Source organism: Neolamprologus multifasciatus, chromosome 15 (assembly GCF_963576455.1).
Source record: "Neolamprologus multifasciatus chromosome 15, fNeoMul1.2, whole genome shotgun sequence".
Taxonomy (NCBI): Eukaryota; Metazoa; Chordata; class Actinopteri; order Cichliformes; family Cichlidae; genus Neolamprologus; species Neolamprologus multifasciatus.
Window position 1 is genome coordinate 7,294,871 of NC_140453.1, and position 18,117 is coordinate 7,312,987.

Consider the following 18,117-nt stretch of genomic DNA (forward strand, 5'->3'; position numbering starts at 1 on the left):
AATAAGATAAAAGATAAAGAGCTAAGGAGACAGAGTGAGGAGCCAAAACTCCCTTCCTGCTTTTTATTTATACTCCTAAAGACAGCAGGATAAGATTTCTGGCACCAAAACACACGTCACGCTTGCTATTTCTGTCTGAGGTGCCACATAGCACTGAGAGGTTGGGTGACAGGCATGAAATGAAACACAGGCCCAAGAGTCTTCCACGCACCCATGCAGCTTTTTAAATGACATTTCACACTTCAAATACCCTGTAAAATGGGGCAAAAGGCGTAGCAGGGCACGAACATATGTGCATACGTCTAAAAATGATATTGGTTGGTGCAGAAACTGTGTGATATGAATGCTTTTTTTTAATGTAATGCAAATATTCTTTCAGCGCCAGTGTGTAAACTTGTGAGTGTGTCAATGTGTTTCCTTCCTCTGCCCCAAAGCAGGTGTCAGGTGCCCCAGAGGTTGTTGATGAGAGAATGATGAGGTGAGAAACACAAAGCATGCGACGTCATCTCTGCCCGTGCCGCACGCTGAATATCCCGACAACGGCAGGTAACGTAACTGCCCTTGAACGGACGCTGCACGGTGTTTATGTGCTTAACAGCATCATCATTTCATGTTTTTTTTAAGAACATGATTAAACCCAACAAATCAAAACTGTGTCATATGCCAATCTGGAAGCTGTAAAATGTAATCACATAGCTTGTTTCAACTAACTTATTGAAGATGGCGGGCAATTAGCTCATTTGCAAAGCCGCCTAGCTCTGGACGAGCTGCCATCTCACTGGCATGCTGTGATTGGATATCAGCAGGCATCAGCGGGCAACGTCCTGCAATATGAGCCAATATTAATGGAGTGAGACAATGCAATCCTTCAACGCAGAGAGAGACGAGTCTTTATGTCAAAGCACTGTCATATTTATTACCAAGAAAAAAATACATTAAAGGCATATTATAGTCATTTGTCACAGCTGTTATTTCAACATCTTAAATATATTTTGACAATATGATACAGTACAACACACTGTTGTTGTTAGAGGAGTGGCCGCTGGGAGAACGGTCGATAATACAGCAGCCGTAAGGATCAAACACGTGGGCATGCACCCTCAAAACAGGGCTGCATGCTTCGTCACATTACACAGAAAACACCTGAAATTCAATACAAAAAGAAAATAAAGAAGTTTATAGATACGATGCAGGATTACAACAAAGCTGATATGATGATGTGTTGGCAAAGTTTAGGCACAGAAGGATTTAAAAGCCACAGCAGCACTGGAGAATGTAGTGGATGTGTTTTATCTCACAACAAAAATGAAGCGCTCTTGTTTGATAGAAATTATTTACAAAAAAAGAGGAAGGGAACAAGCTCAGTTCGAATGGAACTATTACATAATGACGGTCTCAGTAGGATGAGAGTAAGAAATAAGAAGCCGGTGCTTCATGGCAGGGCTTGGGGTTCTGGTCATGGGGCTAGGGGGGCGAGTGAGTGGGCTTGGTGGGCGGTAGATTGGGCCTGAGGGGGCGGTGATTCTGGCAGGAGGGGTGCGGCTGGCCCATCTGGAAGGAGGTCGCTGGTTGGCCGGCCGTGCAGGGCGAGAGAAGCTCTTCTTAGGCGTGGCTGGTGACAACTCAGCTTGGTTTGTCTGGTTACAAACACAGTGGTACGCGTGTTAGGGTGTACTACAGGTTTTTTTTTTTACAGGTTTATCGAATTTATAGTAAAAAAAAAGAAGCAGAAATTTACCTACCTGTTGTGGCTCCTGTCTGTAGGGTTTGTATCCTGTTCTGGGATTGGAGCTGTACTCGTGTTGGATCTCCAGCATGTCCAGCAGTTCAATGAGTCCTTCATCCCTCAACTGGCCATAACGAGTCGACTCCTGTCCTGATAACATTCCCCTATAGATTACAGAGGGAGCACTTGAAACCCTGTGCTCCATTTTGGGCTCCGCTTGCTCCACTGTAGCCTTTCTTGATTTCTCTCGAGCCAGTCCTCCATCTCTGTCTGCCCCACTGTGAGCTCTGGGTCTAATCTTTGGGATCCCTGCCACCTGTGATCTCCTCTGAGACTGCTGGGGACCAGACTGGGATCCTTTGGAACTGCTGTACCCTCCTCTTTGATCCTTGTAGTTCTGCCTTCCAGGGTCTAATGCTAACCCCCGATCTTGGCTGGGCTCTATCTCTGCTGTCAGCATGTCAGAATCCGTTTGGCACTTCTGGGTAGGCACGCGGGTGGGCAACCTGCCGGCGACTGCAGCGGCTCCCAGGGTTCTGCGCTGACAGCTGGGAGTGGTGCACTTTGCTTCTGGAGCTGGCCCCCGATGGGTAACCACTCCAGATTCTGTCAGCATTTTACCTTCGTTCTCCTGCAGCATGGCTCCAAACTTCCTGAGAACAGAGGGGCTGCTGCATTTCCTGTCACCCATGACACCTGCACTGAAGGACTTCCTGTCCAGAGCGGGAGATTCTGCAGTCCCTTGGAGTTGCGAGCGTGCTTGCGCAGAAGGAGCATCCCTTTGTCCAAGAGGGGGCTTGGCTGAGTTTTCTTTGTTGGGGGAACTCTCTCTGCAGGGGGAGTTTCTCATGTGGGACACTCTGTTCTTTCTGTTTTCAGTCTCCTCGAAGCTGCCGAAAAACTGTTCTTTACCGAGCCTGGTTCGGCACAGAGAAAATAACTCAAAACAAGGCTCAAAAATCATCTCAGACTATAAAGAGTTGATGAAAAACACATACAGCCTCTTACCTTTTATCTCCAGATCCTCTTTCAATCTCACCCTGGCATGCTGCGATGTCCTGGCTCACTTTGATTGTGTCACTGAAGCGCTGAAAGAGATCAGAAGTGACATAAAAATAACCCTGTATCAACATGCTGCTGTTATATTTGCTGGAAGATCATTGGCAAGGTACCCTTTACTGTATTTTTACCAAAACTGAACCCAACCACTCGATATAGCATAGCTCAATCTATTCTTATCTACTGTACTTTCCTGTTGCACTTGGCAAGTTGGCTTTCTTCTCCACTGCTGTCAGGTACAGGGACAGAATGTGAAACTAGCTCCTATCTGGCAGCTTGTCTGTGTAAGCAGACTTGCAGGGAACTGTAATCAATATGCTCCTGACCAAAGCCCTACTTATACTTTTACTGATCGGGTTCCTTCGGGCGTGCAAATGCCAACGACATGAGGCACATGGAAGGGAAATAAGAGAATTTCTTTCCTCTACTTACCACGTGGCGAGCTCCATTGTTCTTCCGGCCCATTTGTTTCCCTGCCCCCAAATAATCCTGCAGCAGGTCGCCAATCTCTGAGACGCTGTTGGCGTGGCAGAACCCGTAGCCGTTCTGATGAGTCACAGGGTAGCTGTAGCCACTGGAGCTGCAGCCGTTACTATAGTGATGTGGCACAGTTATAGCTCTAGTGTGGCTCTCTCTGTGATGGTCAGGCACAAAAAGGCCATTGCCATGGTGACCCAGGCCACACTCCAACGGGGTGCCATTTTTCTGGTTGTCAGCGGCGATATCGTTTGCTCCTCTGCGGGCCTGAACTTCATTGTACAGCTGGAAAGCAGCGATATTAATGATTACAAAACTACTTTAAAATCTAACTTAGATTTCTGACAAGCTCGTAATTCCATTACACACATGCACCTGTTTCAATTTGCATCTTTGTAATGTGCAATACTTTGGTATCCATTTTCAGACAGTGTGTGTGTGTGTGTCCAACATATCAGTCAGCACATCACAGTTTAATCAGCGTGTTAACATTTGTCTGCATCACTGCTCCAACAAGGCCAAGAGGTTGTGTGAGTTTGTGTGCTGCCAACAGTTTATTATGGAGCACAAACAAACATGTTACTCCAATTAACACACACTCTAGGGGCCACAAAAGCTCCTCACTGAAAACACAACATGTACCACACGTGGTCATGTTGAGAGATAACTGATACATCTTACTGGGAAGAAAAAACAACAACAAAAACAAAATAACTCCACTTTAAATTAAACATCGGGACCATCATTTATCTTAAAAATTTATTAAAAAAAAAAAAAATCTACTGAATTTCACTTTTGCACTTCAACACCGGTAGGTTGTAGTATTAGTAAGTACAATTTACACCCACTGACCCAGAGTCTGTAGAAATCTGCATTACGGATCAGTTTTGGCTAAGTTTAACCTGAGATTGGTGCAGTTCCTCAAATGACCACTTGAGGCTGCGACCAAAAGTTAATCCCCATAGACCACAGGTGTCAAACTCCAGGCCTCGAGGGCCGGTGTCCTGCAGGTTTTAGATGCGTCCTTGATCCAAGACAGCTGATTTAAATGGCTAAATTACCTCCTCAACATGTCTTGAAGTTCTCCAGAAGCCTGTTAATGAACTAATCATTTGATTCAGGTGTGTTGACCCTGGCCCTCGAGGCCTGAAGTTTGACACCCCTGCCATAAACCCATGTTAAACTGCACAACTGTAGAGCAAAAATAAAAATGTTTTATCAAAAACATTTTTACCTTATGCACCTTCAAGAAAACTGCACACGATCCCAGTACAACCCACCAGTTACATGAAATGTCCAAATTTGCCTTTCATTATTCATTAATGCACCTTGGTAATGCTAGCAGCATGGTTAGTGACGCCAAAGGTCAGTTTGGCTCCACAACAATACAGCGATGATCACAATACTAAAGCTGAGGCTTCAGAATGAATGTCCACAAGTTAACGGGTGACATCACAGTGGCCACTGCCATATTTTATATACAATCTGTACATTTAAAAGTCCTGCATTGTTTATGTAACGTCTCACCTCTTCGATTTTCCTCTGAATGTCCTGCAGCTGGTCCTCCCACTCCTGCATCTCCGAGTCGAAGTTGTCCATCAGCTCTGGTCTCTCTTGCCCCCAGCCACAACCACTGTGCTCAAGCCCTCGCTCCAGATCTAAAGCTGCCATGACAGGCTGCTTAATAGCCAGACACTCTTTCAAATGACTTTCCCCCTTTCTCCTGTTTCACTTTTCGGTCAGAGGTCACCAAAGGGTTGCAAGCAAGGGGCAGAAGGATTAATGGCCTGGAAACACTAAAAAGTCAAAGAAATAGAAGACAGACAACAAGTGTTGTTGATTAATTTCAATGTGTTTCAATGTATTTCTATATAAAGTAGCCCAAAATCTGGTTTTGTTATGGAGTTTCTGACACTGAAATCAAAAGGCTGATCAACCCATTTCTACTTTTTCAGTCGAGGCTTTTTCATCTGGGTTTGGCTTGAATACTTAGATATTTACAGCTGCTTTTGGAATTCTTCACCAATAATTACAGGCATGTTAGAACTACCAACGCAGCACGTGTAGACAAAACTATTACACGACAGTGCCACAGACATCTGTTTCAACTCTTGGTCAGTTTGACCTCCAGCCTGACCCAGCGTGTCAAAGAAAAAACATTTCACTCATGAATCAGAGTGCCCATGTGCACACATGATGTCACCTGTTATGCATTTTGCTATATCCACCCTATATCCTACACCCACCTATCATGTTTATACTGATAATCATTACAATAAGATTTGCTCATTAAAAAAAAAACATAAATGTACAAAAATCGCAAAACTGTGACAGAGTCTATTAGTAAGAAGGTTAAAAAAATCATTATCTCTTCTGCATCTGACCTTTAAAGAACCACTTAAAATCCTACTTGAGCTCAGTGCTTCTTAAGTGGGGCTCAACATTAAAAACGACCTCCTGGAGATTAAACTGCGTAACACCTCAGATGCATCCAAGACGGCGAGCCAGTTCCCTAAAACCAGCCAAGAGCAAGAGCCTAACTGCTGTGGTAAACTGAGACAGCAAGGCTTCTCTGATGTTGTTGTTGTTGGTGATGCCGCCACTCAATATTACAAGTATCCTGGTGGAAAATACCCGAATTTACCAGCCACTTCCCTCCCATCTGTGATGTGAGAGTAGAGATATTAATAATCTTGTAACTATGCATAGTAAAGTGACTGCACGTCCTGTGGACAGGGGAGAGAACACAGGGGAACAGAAAGTATGCCCGACACTAAGCCAAAGGAAAAATGATCAAACTGAACATGACTCAGAATAAATCTTTAAAGAAAACAAAAAATTATTTTTTCAATTTTCATTTTGTATATGTTGATAATTAAAACTAAATAAAATAAAATAAAAAAGTTTCCCACTTTAGTAATTTACAGCTTTTCTTACCTACCTCTACGTAAAAGTTCTATCTGCTCTCGGGTGTAACTCCTCAGTCTAGTCCCTGGTCTCTTCGGTCCTTTCAACCGTTCCTGCTCGCCAATTATTTTCAACTGCCCTCTCTCCGCTGCGTCCCCCTCGCTTTTGCCTCCACCGTGTTACGTAAAAAAAAAAAAAAACAACCTCGGGGGTTGAATTTAAAGGATCCCCTTGTCCTCCTCCTCGGGGAGCGTTGAGCTAAAGGGTAAACAACTTCTGTTCCAGCCGGGGTACCCACACTTTATACCGCTCCCGGGTGTTTACGTGGGGCGGAGGTCAAATATCATAATGTCAAATTTATTCCAGCATTTGAAGTCTCGATGGGACAAACTGTCGTCACCAGCATCCCTGCTATAATTACCGGGGCTCGCGGAGAGAGGGGAAAGTGTTTACATAGCTATTTCAGCTGCTGCGGTCTCTCGACCAATCAGCTTCTCTGTTGCTACTCTGCTTTCGGATACTTGGGCAGATTTTGCCTTGTGACCGTGCCCAGCTTGCAAATCATTTTTCCAAGGGATGCCAAATGAGTGCGTGTGACACTGTGAGTAATAATGTGTCACACGGAGTAATATCTTTATTGGAGACAGTCACAAAAACACAACAACAACACACAAACAATAATAAAAATAATAATACAGCATTTACATCTAATTTGTAGAGATTTAATATTTAAAGCTTTAATATATATATAAAAAATACGTCAAACTAACAATCAAGCCACACACTCAGTAGATGTATAACATTATTTATGCTTCAAATGGTGCAAAGAAGTAAAATATGCACACACTCATCCCATGTCCTGGAGTAACCCAAAGCTGTGACTCATTCTGTTGCGGTGAACATCTGAAGACAGTTGCTACTGTTCATCTGCCACGCCATCAATTACTAATAGCAACCCCTAATCAAGACCCTGTTGGGAATTTTGGGGTCCTTGACCCCTTCTTATGATGATGATCAGAATTCCTTCCAGTGTGAAATCAGCCTTAGTCTTCCACCTGTTGTGTTCCCAAATGAATAATTAAGCCCTTCAGCAATTCAGGGGTGGGACAGAAACAAACTTTCACCTTACTTTACTTTGAGGCAACAACAACAGCAGGGCGGCACAGCAAGTGTTGTTCCGCAAATTAAAGACGATGTCGCTGCCGTCATGACCTGTTACAACAGCTAATGTACTAAGTAGCACTAAGTGGTTCAGATTGCATCCAGTCAGAATAAAACCTATATGACCACACTTTCATTTTGGCTTAAACAAGTTCTGCACAAATATGCCAAAATATCTCCGTTGGCTTTAAATCCACAGCTATTACCCGCACAGTGAGGAATGAACTACAAAAAAACTGGACTATTTATTATTATGATTCAAACAGGCACACATCTTAAAACGTCCACACACACAAACACACACACAGGACATATTATATAACTGGACTCTTTGATGATGTCTGTCGTGCTGCAAGTTTGTACTACAATAAGTCTCTGAGGTGGCTGTTTTTAACCCCGTGGACACTTCCAGTGCTTACAAATGAAGCCTACGAGGAGTTGCAGCTCCTCAGATGGCCATCTGAGACTGTTACAAAAACTACATCTCCACTGTCCGCTTTGTTAAAATGCTTAATTGCATTTAGCAGAAATAAACATTTTTACAGTCCAGTTGAAAACAATTTTGTTCTCTGTAAGACAAATTTTCCCATTTATGACAACTTAGGGGCGTGAATTATTATTATTATTTGCAATTTAACCGTTTAAACATCATTAAGGCATAAAATTAAGCATTATTATGTTAGCGTTCCACTAGCTATCTGCAATGTGTAACCTGTCTGTAACTTACCGTCTCAATCTTATGCAGATGGCGATGCGTGATGATAATGCAGATTCCAGTGCTGAAGCTGGCCACACTTCCTCCAATGTGAGTGCAACCTCGGTAAGTGCTGAGCTTTTACTGTGCTGTCGGTTACCTTGGCAACAAATGATGCGGGGATGGAAAGAAAACAAATCAACGGAGGGAAAACAAACCAAAGGATGACGTGTGTTAAAGGGAGGTGTGCATCACAGAACAAAGAAAAGAGTGAAAAGAAAGACGAGCTTGAAGATGGTGGCGTAAGAGAGGGATGAGAATAACACGAGTATGAGGATGAGTAAAATGATTGGCTGGAACATCTGGGAGAGGGAGAAGCAGCAAACCGACAGATGAGAAACACGGGAGTATGGATAAAGAGAGAAAAAGGAAGAAATACCGTTAACTCTCGAGGATATTTTACGTGCTCACATGAGATATTTCAGTTCTATTCTCACCGACAGCGGCTCCTCTGACTCCCTGTCCTCTAGCTTCGGCACTTCCAGTCTGTCTATGAAGGCCTGCAGTTCCTTACGAAAGGCTTTCATCTGGGCGTTAATGCGATATAGCAGCTCATGTTCCCTGATTCTGCTCCCATCATCTTCCCCACCCTCCTCGCCGGACCTCCCGAACATTAAGTCGCCATTTGAAACGTAGACCCTCGCCTCCGAGATGATGGTCGCAGTATCGGCGATGAGCCTATCAATGGTGTGAACGAGCCTCTCTGCTTCCACGCGGATGTCTATCATCTGTTGCCGCTCACGCAGGGTGCACCGGCCACCAGGCAGGAAGCGGGATAAGGCGGAGGAGGCGGCGCCCTCTGGCCCAGTAGGGGTGTAGAGGCCCCGGGTGGGCGTCAAGCAGCGACTGCTGCCGTTATTGTTTCTCACCTCATCTGAGTCACTTTCCCCACCAACAGGACCCTCGCGTTTGCGGTGAGGAGGGAGCAGGCGGGATGAGGTGGAGTCCTCGTCGCTCTCGCGGCGACCACTCGTCGTGCCACCGGCATCGCTCTCTGCATCGCTGTCCCGTGGGCTTGGCCGCAGGGAGAGATGAGAAGCCAGATCGTAGCGTTGCATGTTGGAGAGGAGCACTCGGTTCTCATACTGCAGCTGCATAACCTGATGGGAAGAGGCGGCAGAGAGATGAGAACTGTTTTTAGATGTTTTGGCCAAGCAGTGACCTCTGGGGTGGAAAGATAGAACTATAAATTGCAGGCTGGTTCCAAAAGCAAGTCAGTCCTCATAGGCTGCAATGTTAAAATACCGGGCTTTGCAGCAGGATCGAACATGTTACACCCTGGTACAAAAAATGATTTGGGACTTTATGGGCAATTTTCCCCTATTGTAAAAACTGCTCAGTTATTTTACCCACTTAAAGTTATGCAGAACTGTGAAAGGTGCATGTAAAACTGTCTTGTCTCTCCCATGCTCTGTATCTCTCACCCTACATCTCTCTGTATGTCTTGAGTCTCTTGAGTTTTTGTGTTCGTGCTACTTCCTGTCTTATTTTGATAGTCCTTGTCTCATGTTCATTGTGTCAGTTTTGCTTTCCCTATCTCGTTATGTCTAATTTGTTCCTGCTGTGTTCCCATGTGTTTCCACTTTCCTGATCACCCCTCAGTGTATGTGACGGTCGTGTCCAAATTCATGGGCTGCATCCTCCTGAGGACCCGGCCTTCGCGGTCGTGGCCGGGTCCTCAGGAGGTCGGGTAGGCCGGAAGTAAATGGCTATGGAATTGGACGGTCTAGCCTTCTTGATCTACTCCCGCCCTTAATTCAGAGTATTTCCGGTTGTCAGCGCCACGGCACGAAAATCGAAAATGGACCCTGAAATCTTTCTCCGTTTTTTGTGTTCATTTTTAATTATCAACGAGCTAACCCACATTCTCGCCTGAAAATATGTTTAAAGTTTATTTTGTGGCCCAGAAAGATTAATAAGAGTAATTTTAAAACTTAGTAGCGGCCGCCATTGCCGGAAACTGGAGCTTGGCTGGGCTGCGCTATGAATTCTGGGATATGGTGGGCCAAGAAGGACACACCCGACCCATCCTTTAAATTCGGGGAAAAGGAGGACGCATTTGTCGGCTGCATTCGGAGGAGTCTACGAATTTGGACAGCCTTCGGCGCGTCGCTGTGACGTAATCGGTCTACAAATGCGGCCTCAGGAGGATGCAGCCCATGAATTTGGACACGACCATTGTCTCCGTCCTTTGTCTGAGTGTCTTTCTGTCTTCCCCTGTGTCTCTCAGGTTCTATGGCTGAGTCTCAATTCAGGGGCTGCATCCTTCGGAGGCCGCATTTGAAGGCCAATTACGTCACAGCAATGCAACGAAGGCTGTCCCAATTCGAAGGCTGCTCCAAATGCGGCTGACAAATGCATCGTTCATTTCCCTGAATTTGAAGGATAGGTCGGGAGTATCCTTCGTGGCCCAACCTATCCCAGAATTCATAGCGCGGCCCAGCCAATTCCAGTTTCCAACAATGGCGACAGCTACTTTGTTGTAATATTATTTTTATTACTCTTTGCAATACTGTATTAATTAAATTAGTATTTCGAATATTTTTATAATAATATAAAAATACTTTTCATACGCGGCAATGGATTAGGAGCGCGGCTAAAGTAGCCCCTAAATTGAGACACAGCTTATGTTTCCCGTGCTTCCCATGTTCTAGTGTCTTTCCCAGTTTAGATTTCAGTTCAGTTTCCTTATTTTGCACCATTTTGCCAATCAGCCCGAATAATCTGCTTGCCTTTTGTTATAGTTCTGTTCCTGCTTACATTGTCTGCACATAGGTCCTCACTCTCTGCTCCACAAAATCTGCTGCTGCAGATCATAACAAAAACCCAACTGATTTACCGAGCAGGCTGATACTATCGACTGATTTTAAGTGTTTGCAGATCTATCAGCATCAATATTTATAGTAGCCAATAAATGAAAGCTAAAAAAGAGCGGAAAGAAGAGATGAGAGGGTACTCTTAGGGTACCTTCCCCGATGGCAACACACGTATTTGGAACCACAGACTGTTAGGGAATTGTGTTTATGTTTTTTTGAAAGAAAAAAATATTAATGCTATATCAGAATATTGGTATTTTAAAATATTGGTATCGGTATATTTAAAATATCAGTATTGTTAGTAAATATCTGTGTTGGTAGTGTAAAGCGGTAATGATATCAGTATCAGTCTTAAAAATTCTATACTGGCAGGCCTAATCAGACAAAGATGCTAACACTCTAAACTAAAATGATTTGCAGAGAAAACATCAACTTGGTAAAATTCATGATTCTGTTATTACTGCTACTAAAGAAAAACTAGCATATCTGGGGACTGTCAGTTTTGGGAATGAGGGAATGAGTTACTAATTAATACCTAAATGCATATATTTACACTAATTATAAAAGCATTAAATTAATTACATAGATCAGCATCTTATATTATGTCAGTGTTTAACGCCTTCCTTACCTTGCCACTTAGATCATTAATCTGCAGTCTTGCAGCCTTCAGCTCCTCCTGTAGGGCTTCTGCCTTTGCTCCATCAATGCCTGTTCCTCCTGTAACTCCACCTCCTCCTCCATGCCTGGCACCTCCTTCATGAGTGCCAGCTTTAAAGCGTAACTTGTTCAGCTCAGCTGTCACCCTCTTGTTCTGTTCCTCAGCATCAGCCAGGTTTCTCCTCAGGAGCTCTGCCTCGTCCTCCACCAGCTGTAGCTGTTGTCTGAGCTCTGTCAGATCATCCCCCAGGCCTCGGCCTGCGCCCGGCCCACCCGTCGCTCCACAACCCGAGCCTCCACCGCTCTCTCCTTCTCCACGGAGGTCATCAAGCTCAGCCCTCAAGCCACGGTTCTCAACCTGTAAGGAAAAAGGGAGACGGGTGCAAAAATCACATGATCTTTCATTCAGAAATTTCACACAGTCTGCTCTTACCCTCTTACCTCTAACTCAACTATCTTTCTCCCGAGGATGTTGGCTTCCTCCTCCACCAGCCGGAGGCGTAGCTTCAGCTCTGACTCACGCGTGGTGGGTGGCCCCCCAGCCTCCCCTTTTGGGTGGGTACTGTCAAGTTCTCCATAGAACGAGCGGTATTTCTGCAGCTCTTGCTCTAGCCGGTCCTTCTCCTTGTCAATCTTGGCTGTTTTCTTCCTCATAAGCACAGCCTCCTCTTTGATGAAAGCTAGCTGGCACTTCAGGTCCTCATTGTCCTCCTAAAACACGATGAAAAACAAACTGTATACACTCAAGTGCATTGAAATGGTTAAATTGTTAAGAAGGCTGGTTTCTGCATTGAGACCTAAGACTTAAGATTAAAGTGAAGAGCAGATTTTTTAGCCACAGTCTTTCTGAGCCAGACGGTTATCTCTCATCCGACTCAGCGGATTCTTGGCATGTAATAAGTCTAACAAAATTGCTCCAGCTCTGCAAACCCTCAGCTTTCACTAAAACTTTGTAGCTGGAGGTGAAAAGCCAAACATTTGACACAACAGGATATCACAGAAGCTCATACGCAAAATATCAGGTGTGGACCCTGAGAGTTTGCAGGGTAAAAGCTGTTTATTCTTTGGCCTGACTGCTCAATACATCGGCAGGCTGTCTCCAGGCTGAAGTGCATGTTTAAAAACAGCTGATTCAGGACTAAATATTCACACATCAGTTCACATGAGACTGCACATTTTCCTAAGAGAACTACCTCCTAACAGTTATCTGCATCAGTTTAGGCAAGGTAAGAATTTATGCCAAAAATGTATAAATATACACAAAATAAAATAATTCTTTTTAACCATAACAGCATCTCACCTCAGTGGGAGTCTGTGCTGCTTTCTTGTCACTCTTCTGGACGTCCTTGCTTCCTCTTCTCTTTTGAGACTATAAGAGGACATTGCAATTGAAATTAAATTATGACTTCTTAATGTATGCACGAGTATACTTGTATGCGTACACTTACTGGCCACTTTGTTAAGTATACCCACTCAACTGCTGATTAAAGCAAATATCTGTTCAGCCAATCACGTGGGAGTAACTCAGTGAATGATCAATGCGACCTGCTGAAGTTCAACTCAGGTATTACCTAATGAAGTGGCTGGTCGATCATTTAATATTCATATATGTGGACATTTATGACACATTACATTTAATGCTCCTCTGATGTATGGTGATGGATGTGGGGAAGCGTTTACACACCTCTTTGGTTTTTTCTAGTTCATTCTGAAGGGCTTGTTTGGTCACTTCCACCTCTATGAGCTTCTGTCTCAGCTTTTCATTCTCCTCCTCCGTCTTAGTGCGTTTCTCCTCCACTTTTTCCAGCTCATGGTGGAGCCTCACAGACACATCCTTTGCTACCTGTAATAATCATAACCTGAACCTGCTGTAATAATCTGTTATACTTGATTTTTACTGCTGTAAAATGCATAACAATTGAACTAACGTGATGGTTCGTATTAGCCTACATTAAAACCTCCCATACATAACATATTAGCCTTAACACACAGAGTCATCTCCTCCCCTCCCCTACCTTTAGGTCCTGCTCCAGACTCCTGAGCAACTCTTCATCGATCTCTCCTGTCTGGGCGTAGCGCAGCCTCTTCCTCTCAGCCTTCCGCAGACGATACTGCAGGATTCTGCAGTTTTTATTGGCTCTCTCTAGCTCACGCCTCATTTCCTGGAGCTGGCAAGTGTCTTCTTCATAGAAAGTGTCTCGCATCTCGTCCATCTCGGCCCTCATTTCTTCAATCTCACACTAGCAGAATCATAGCAGACAGAAGATGTAATTGCTACATGTGTCACACTGACAGCAGGAGGTGTATATACTTCGAAAACAGGAGATTTTATTGGTTCAGACTCTGACTAGTAGCTCCAGATGTATTACAGATTTTCAGTTTCAGGTTAAAATATACAACCTGACTTAAAAAAAAAAGGTTTTTTCCAGATGTGAGTCTGATCATCTTTATTACTCCACAGTTCATTTCAGGGATATATAAATGCAACATTGCAAACATATGAATTCCAGCTGTGGCATTGTGGGTAGTCCCTTCTAAACACAAGATATAATCGATCCTTATTAATCAATAGCATCAGGATCGATATCCAGTTACAATAGAGAATGCGTTTTCACTGAAGACAGAGAGGCTGTCCTACAAACATAATCGACCCCATTTGCTATCTGTCATTTCATGACAATTAAGACGTTTCTGAATTGTGTCATTCTAATATGATTTCACCTCTTTAGCCTTGGCCTACATTTCAGGTTAGGTGAGATTATGTATTTTAAGTATTTTTTATTTTATTTAAAAAAATGTTTTTTGTTAAAGTCTATCAAACCTTGAGATCTTCGTTTTCCTCCAGCAGCCTGTCCATCTCCTCCTCCAGGGCCTGGTCCTGCTGTGTCACGGACCCCGCCTCTGTCGCCTCTGCAGCCCGCTCCGGCTCTTCCACGGCGGTCTCCGACGTCCCAGTGCTGTCCGCTTTGGCTTGCATCTTGGCTCCCCTCCTCTTGAGTCTCTTCTGCAGGTGGAAGTGAATCAGCTCAGCCTGTAAGCATCGCCCTTTCCACAGACCCAAACCGAGGCCCGCTTCACAGGCCGCGGACACGTCGGTTCTCTTCCCGTGTCCGCTTCTCTCAGCTGGCTTTCTCTCCTTTTCTCTCAGCGAATAAGCTCTGCCGGAAAACAAAGGCTGTGTGGAGTCACCTTTAAAGCGGGGTAACGCAGAGCCTAGAGTCGGTACTGGGAAATCTTCCGGATCTTCCTCGACAGCATCCGCCCTGTTTGGTCTGGCAAGCTCAGCTTCAGCACCATCCGGGTGAACAGCTGCTCCTCCGCGGCTCTCGGGCTCCCTCTCCCTTCTGTCTGCGGTGCTCAGGCTGTCCCTCAACCCAAGATCCCCGCTTCTCCGTGCACGATCAGGAGGCCTGGAGCTGCCCGGGTGTCTGGGAACAATCTTTAATGCCCCCTCCTGGGCTGTAGCCGGCGAGGGAGCCCGGTGCTGCCTCCTCCTCCTGCCTGCGTTATTGTCCGCCGGTGCTGTGGAAGAAGGATCTGCAGCGCCGCTCACTGTCGGCTTCATTTTTTCCACCTCAAGTAAACTCCACGCACACGCTGCATTTGCGTGCTTTTATAGATGAAAAACAAAGCAGCCCTACAGAAGGATTTTCTAAAAAAAAAAATCTTAGCCTAACTGAAACATGAACAAAACATTAATAAAAACTCTAAAAGTTCAAAGTTGCCTCCAGTGAGCCACTAGATGTCGCTATTGTGCCGCTGCTGTCAGCGCCCCTATCCTCTCATCCCAAACCATATGCATATGACCTGAAAGCTTTACCCACAGCCAGTGAGGGCGGGGAACACATGAGCGGTGCCACGACTCTGTAAAAGTATTAAAAATAATAATAAAATAAATGCGTTTTAACATTTATTTAGAATTTTACATAGTGGCTGAATCCTTACCGCGGACCTCTGAGAGAGGAGACGCTGACACGGGGTACCACCAGGCACTGCAGGGCAGGGGCACGGGGGCGTAAACGTTAGGGTGGACGTCAGAACAGGAAGTAAAACAGCCTCCCCCGACAGCCTCGTCCTTACAGACATATCCCACTCTCTTCCTCTGTCTCATATTCAGAGCATTATATTGTTGTACTACGATATGTTGCACATGTTAACAAGAATGTAAGAAAAAGACTACTCTTGGTTGGTTTGAATACAGTCCACTTCACTGATACTGAAACAGGCATCGATTTCTGGGGCTCCAGTTTGCTGATAGGGCTGGTGTAATCCTCCAATGGGTCCAGCTGCAAAGGTGAACTGTCAGATTCCTGACACATTCAGTCCTGCTGTTATTTATTACTCCTTTTTACTTGCAGTATTGTGTACAAGTCTCAGCCAACCATAATTTCCTTTTATTTTGCCTCCAAAAAGCGACAATTGTATCTTTAGGCACTTATTGCTAGCAGCCTATTGCAAAAACACAGAAGTTGTTCCCATTTGCTTAGTTGAATCTGTGAAAAGTGCCAATGATAACCACATTTAACGGACATAAAATGATACTTTTGCACCAACAAAGTGATTCCCAAAGAACTATTTGGCAAACACTTGGTATATCTCTTCATGGTGCGCAGTGTGTGCTTGAAAACTTTCAAGAAACTGATCAAAGTCAGGAGTTAAAAAGAAAAAGTGGCAGGCCTAAAAAAACAGCAGGAGATGAACAATATCTGAAGGTCATGTACTTCAGAAATAAGAAACAATCCAGTAAAGACCTGACGGTTCATTTAAGGTTAATCAGAAATGGTCTCAGTGAAAGTGTGACTGTCAAGAAGCCATTTTTAAGGGAAGGAAACAGGGAGAAAATGCTCAAACATGCCTCATTACACAAGAACTGGACTGAAAATCTTTGGCAATGGGTCTTATTGAGTGATGACTATATCAGTTTGTATGAAGGAGGTCAGGAGAGAGGCAGGGAGGGTCTGCATCTATCTGTGAAACAGTTTCAGGAGGTGGTGTTAAAAGTCTTTTAAAAAGTGATTGAATTATGAACGCAGAAAACTACAGTCAGAAGATCCACCGTGCAATACCATCTGGAAAGTATCTGATTGACAACGGCTTCATTTTTCAGAATCTTCAGCATGACAATGAATTCAATCCTTAAACTGTTCAAAATTTGCCTCTGAAAAGCAGTATTATGTAGCTATTAAACTGTTTGCCCTTACACAGACCTTCATCCTATTCCATTTTTTATAATAACCAATTAGGTTCCTGAATTGCTGAAAATTAACCGCACTGGCTGTGCATTTTCCTCTCTCACTGGTTTTAAACTGTTCTGAATTGAAGTTTAACTTCCTTGCACAGCATTTTATTTGGTTTATATTTACATTTTTAACAGGTTTGTATCATTGGGCTCATCCTCTCACCTCTAAGTAATCAAGAAATATAACCGTGGCCCAACAGAGGGTGCTCTACATACACAAAACTGCCTGTGCAGAAGCCCAGAGGGTAATCTGCCTCACAGATAGAGAGAGAGAGCCAGTAAAACGCTGACTGTTTCCACTCTCTGTTCAGCTAGAATGAGCTCCTTAGTAATATAATTGCTAATGAGATGAGTAAGACCCAGGTCAGGTTTGCAAGGATTTAACCCCTCTCCGGAAAACTGACCCTTCACCCACTTGGGTCTTCCAGCTACAACTTCTATTGTCTTTGTGTAAAGGTTTGTGTGTGCCACAAAAGGAAAGAAGACATTCAGGAAGCAGCAGTGTGTTTTATGAATGCATATATTTTAAGTTCCACATCAAACTGTAGAAATAGTGGTCAATTTTATGCATGTGCATACATGTTTTTTCCGCTTCCTGTAGCAACAGCAGCAAGCATGCAGGTTATAGTGTCCTGTGCTAAATGCCTTTGATAGAAAAGCCTTGGCAATTCTGCAATCCTATTAGTCGCTGGCTTAGATCCTTCTGTGTCCCCAAGAAGGACAAATTTACTTCCTCTCACTCATCTCACCCAATCTATCATTCACATCTACAGCCTTCCACCTCCTTCTACCTCCATGCTAACGCCATCGGTGGAAAAAAAAGGATAAAAATAGCCACATGTATACCATTATAAGAAAGTAGGAGTTTAGGAGTAGGGCATGTATGCTAGGAAGGAGGGATAGGAATGTGGGAAAATTATGTGAGGAAATAAAGAGAACATGCAAAAATACAACAAAGGATGCAAAAGAATTGCAATTGACTTTCCAGACATGCAGCCACAAATGACGGCCTGAGAATGAGCCGAGGCTGCGGGACACAGGAAAAGGCATGGAAGAGGAAAATGATAGGGGCTAAATAATTGAATAGATGCCATTAGTGACTCATGGTGTGGCGAAAGAAGAGTGGGCTGTAGTTTGCTTGTTACAGGATGATAAAAAAAAAGGAATGTGAGTGTATGGAAAGATCATGCAGTGTCACAAGAATGGCAGAGTCATAATTCAGGCTGATGAATTTACTATTTCTTTTCAAATATCTTGAAGTTGTTAAATACACATGCTTCACATTGTAAATCAACTATTTTCAAGGCCAAATATGAACTAA

The 18,117-nt window shown here is 44.0% G+C and overlaps 2 protein-coding genes across 4 annotated transcripts; both read right to left on the reverse strand.

Annotated features, from left to right (window-relative positions):
- Positions 1–890: 890 nt before the first annotated feature.
- LOC146501447 (uncharacterized) lies at positions 891–7,925 on the reverse strand. Of its 2 annotated transcripts, none has more exons than XM_085134055.1 (6): positions 6,204–7,925; positions 4,790–5,058; positions 3,218–3,547; positions 2,735–2,814; positions 1,743–2,643; positions 891–1,637 (listed from the first exon to the last, which is right to left on the reverse strand). In XM_085134055.1, the coding sequence occupies exons 2-6, from the start codon at positions 4,931–4,933 to the stop codon at positions 1,380–1,382; spliced, it is 1,713 nt and encodes a 570-aa protein (XP_084990181.1). In that variant the 5' UTR covers positions 4,934–5,058; positions 6,204–7,925; the 3' UTR covers positions 891–1,379. The 2 variants fall into 2 exon arrangements, with proteins under 2 accessions (XP_084990181.1, XP_084990182.1); XM_085134056.1 differs by having other exon boundaries at positions 6,200–7,925.
- A 117-nt stretch (positions 7,926–8,042) lies between these two features.
- Positions 8,043–15,452, reverse strand: LOC146501448 (microtubule cross-linking factor 3-like). Of its 2 annotated transcripts, none has more exons than XM_085134054.1 (8): positions 14,379–15,452; positions 13,573–13,797; positions 13,242–13,400; positions 12,858–12,926; positions 11,999–12,268; positions 11,529–11,915; positions 8,522–9,184; positions 8,043–8,184 (listed from the first exon to the last, which is right to left on the reverse strand). In XM_085134054.1, exons 1-8 carry the CDS (start codon positions 15,120–15,122, stop codon positions 8,068–8,070), a joined length of 2,634 nt encoding a protein of 877 aa, XP_084990180.1. In that variant the 5' UTR covers positions 15,123–15,452; the 3' UTR covers positions 8,043–8,067. The 2 variants fall into 2 exon arrangements, with proteins under 2 accessions (XP_084990180.1, XP_084990179.1); XM_085134053.1 differs by having other exon boundaries at positions 8,043–8,386; positions 14,379–15,445.
- Positions 15,453–18,117: the final 2,665 nt, after the last annotated feature.

Excerpts from the sequence above, each read along its gene's own strand:
- LOC146501447 (XM_085134055.1), bottom strand. The coding sequence starts at position 4,933 with ATGGCAGCTTTAGATCTGGAGCGAGGGCTTGAGCACAGTGGTTGTGGC. Across the intron at positions 3,548-4,789 it reads TTCAGAGGAAAATCGAAGAG|CTGTACAATGAAGTTCAGGC; the intron begins GTGAGACGTTAC and ends GCTGCTTTCCAG. Across the intron at positions 2,644-2,734 it reads AGAGGATCTGGAGATAAAAG|GCTCGGTAAAGAACAGTTTT; the intron begins GTAAGAGGCTGT and ends GTGCCGAACCAG.
- LOC146501448 (XM_085134054.1), bottom strand. The coding sequence starts at position 15,122 with ATGAAGCCGACAGTGAGCGGCGCTGCAGATCCTTCTTCCACAGCACCG. Across the intron at positions 12,927-13,241 it reads AACTAGAAAAAACCAAAGAG|TCTCAAAAGAGAAGAGGAAG; the intron begins GTGTGTAAACGC and ends GTCCTCTTATAG. Across the intron at positions 12,269-12,857 it reads CAGCACAGACTCCCACTGAG|GAGGACAATGAGGACCTGAA; the intron begins GTGAGATGCTGT and ends ATCGTGTTTTAG.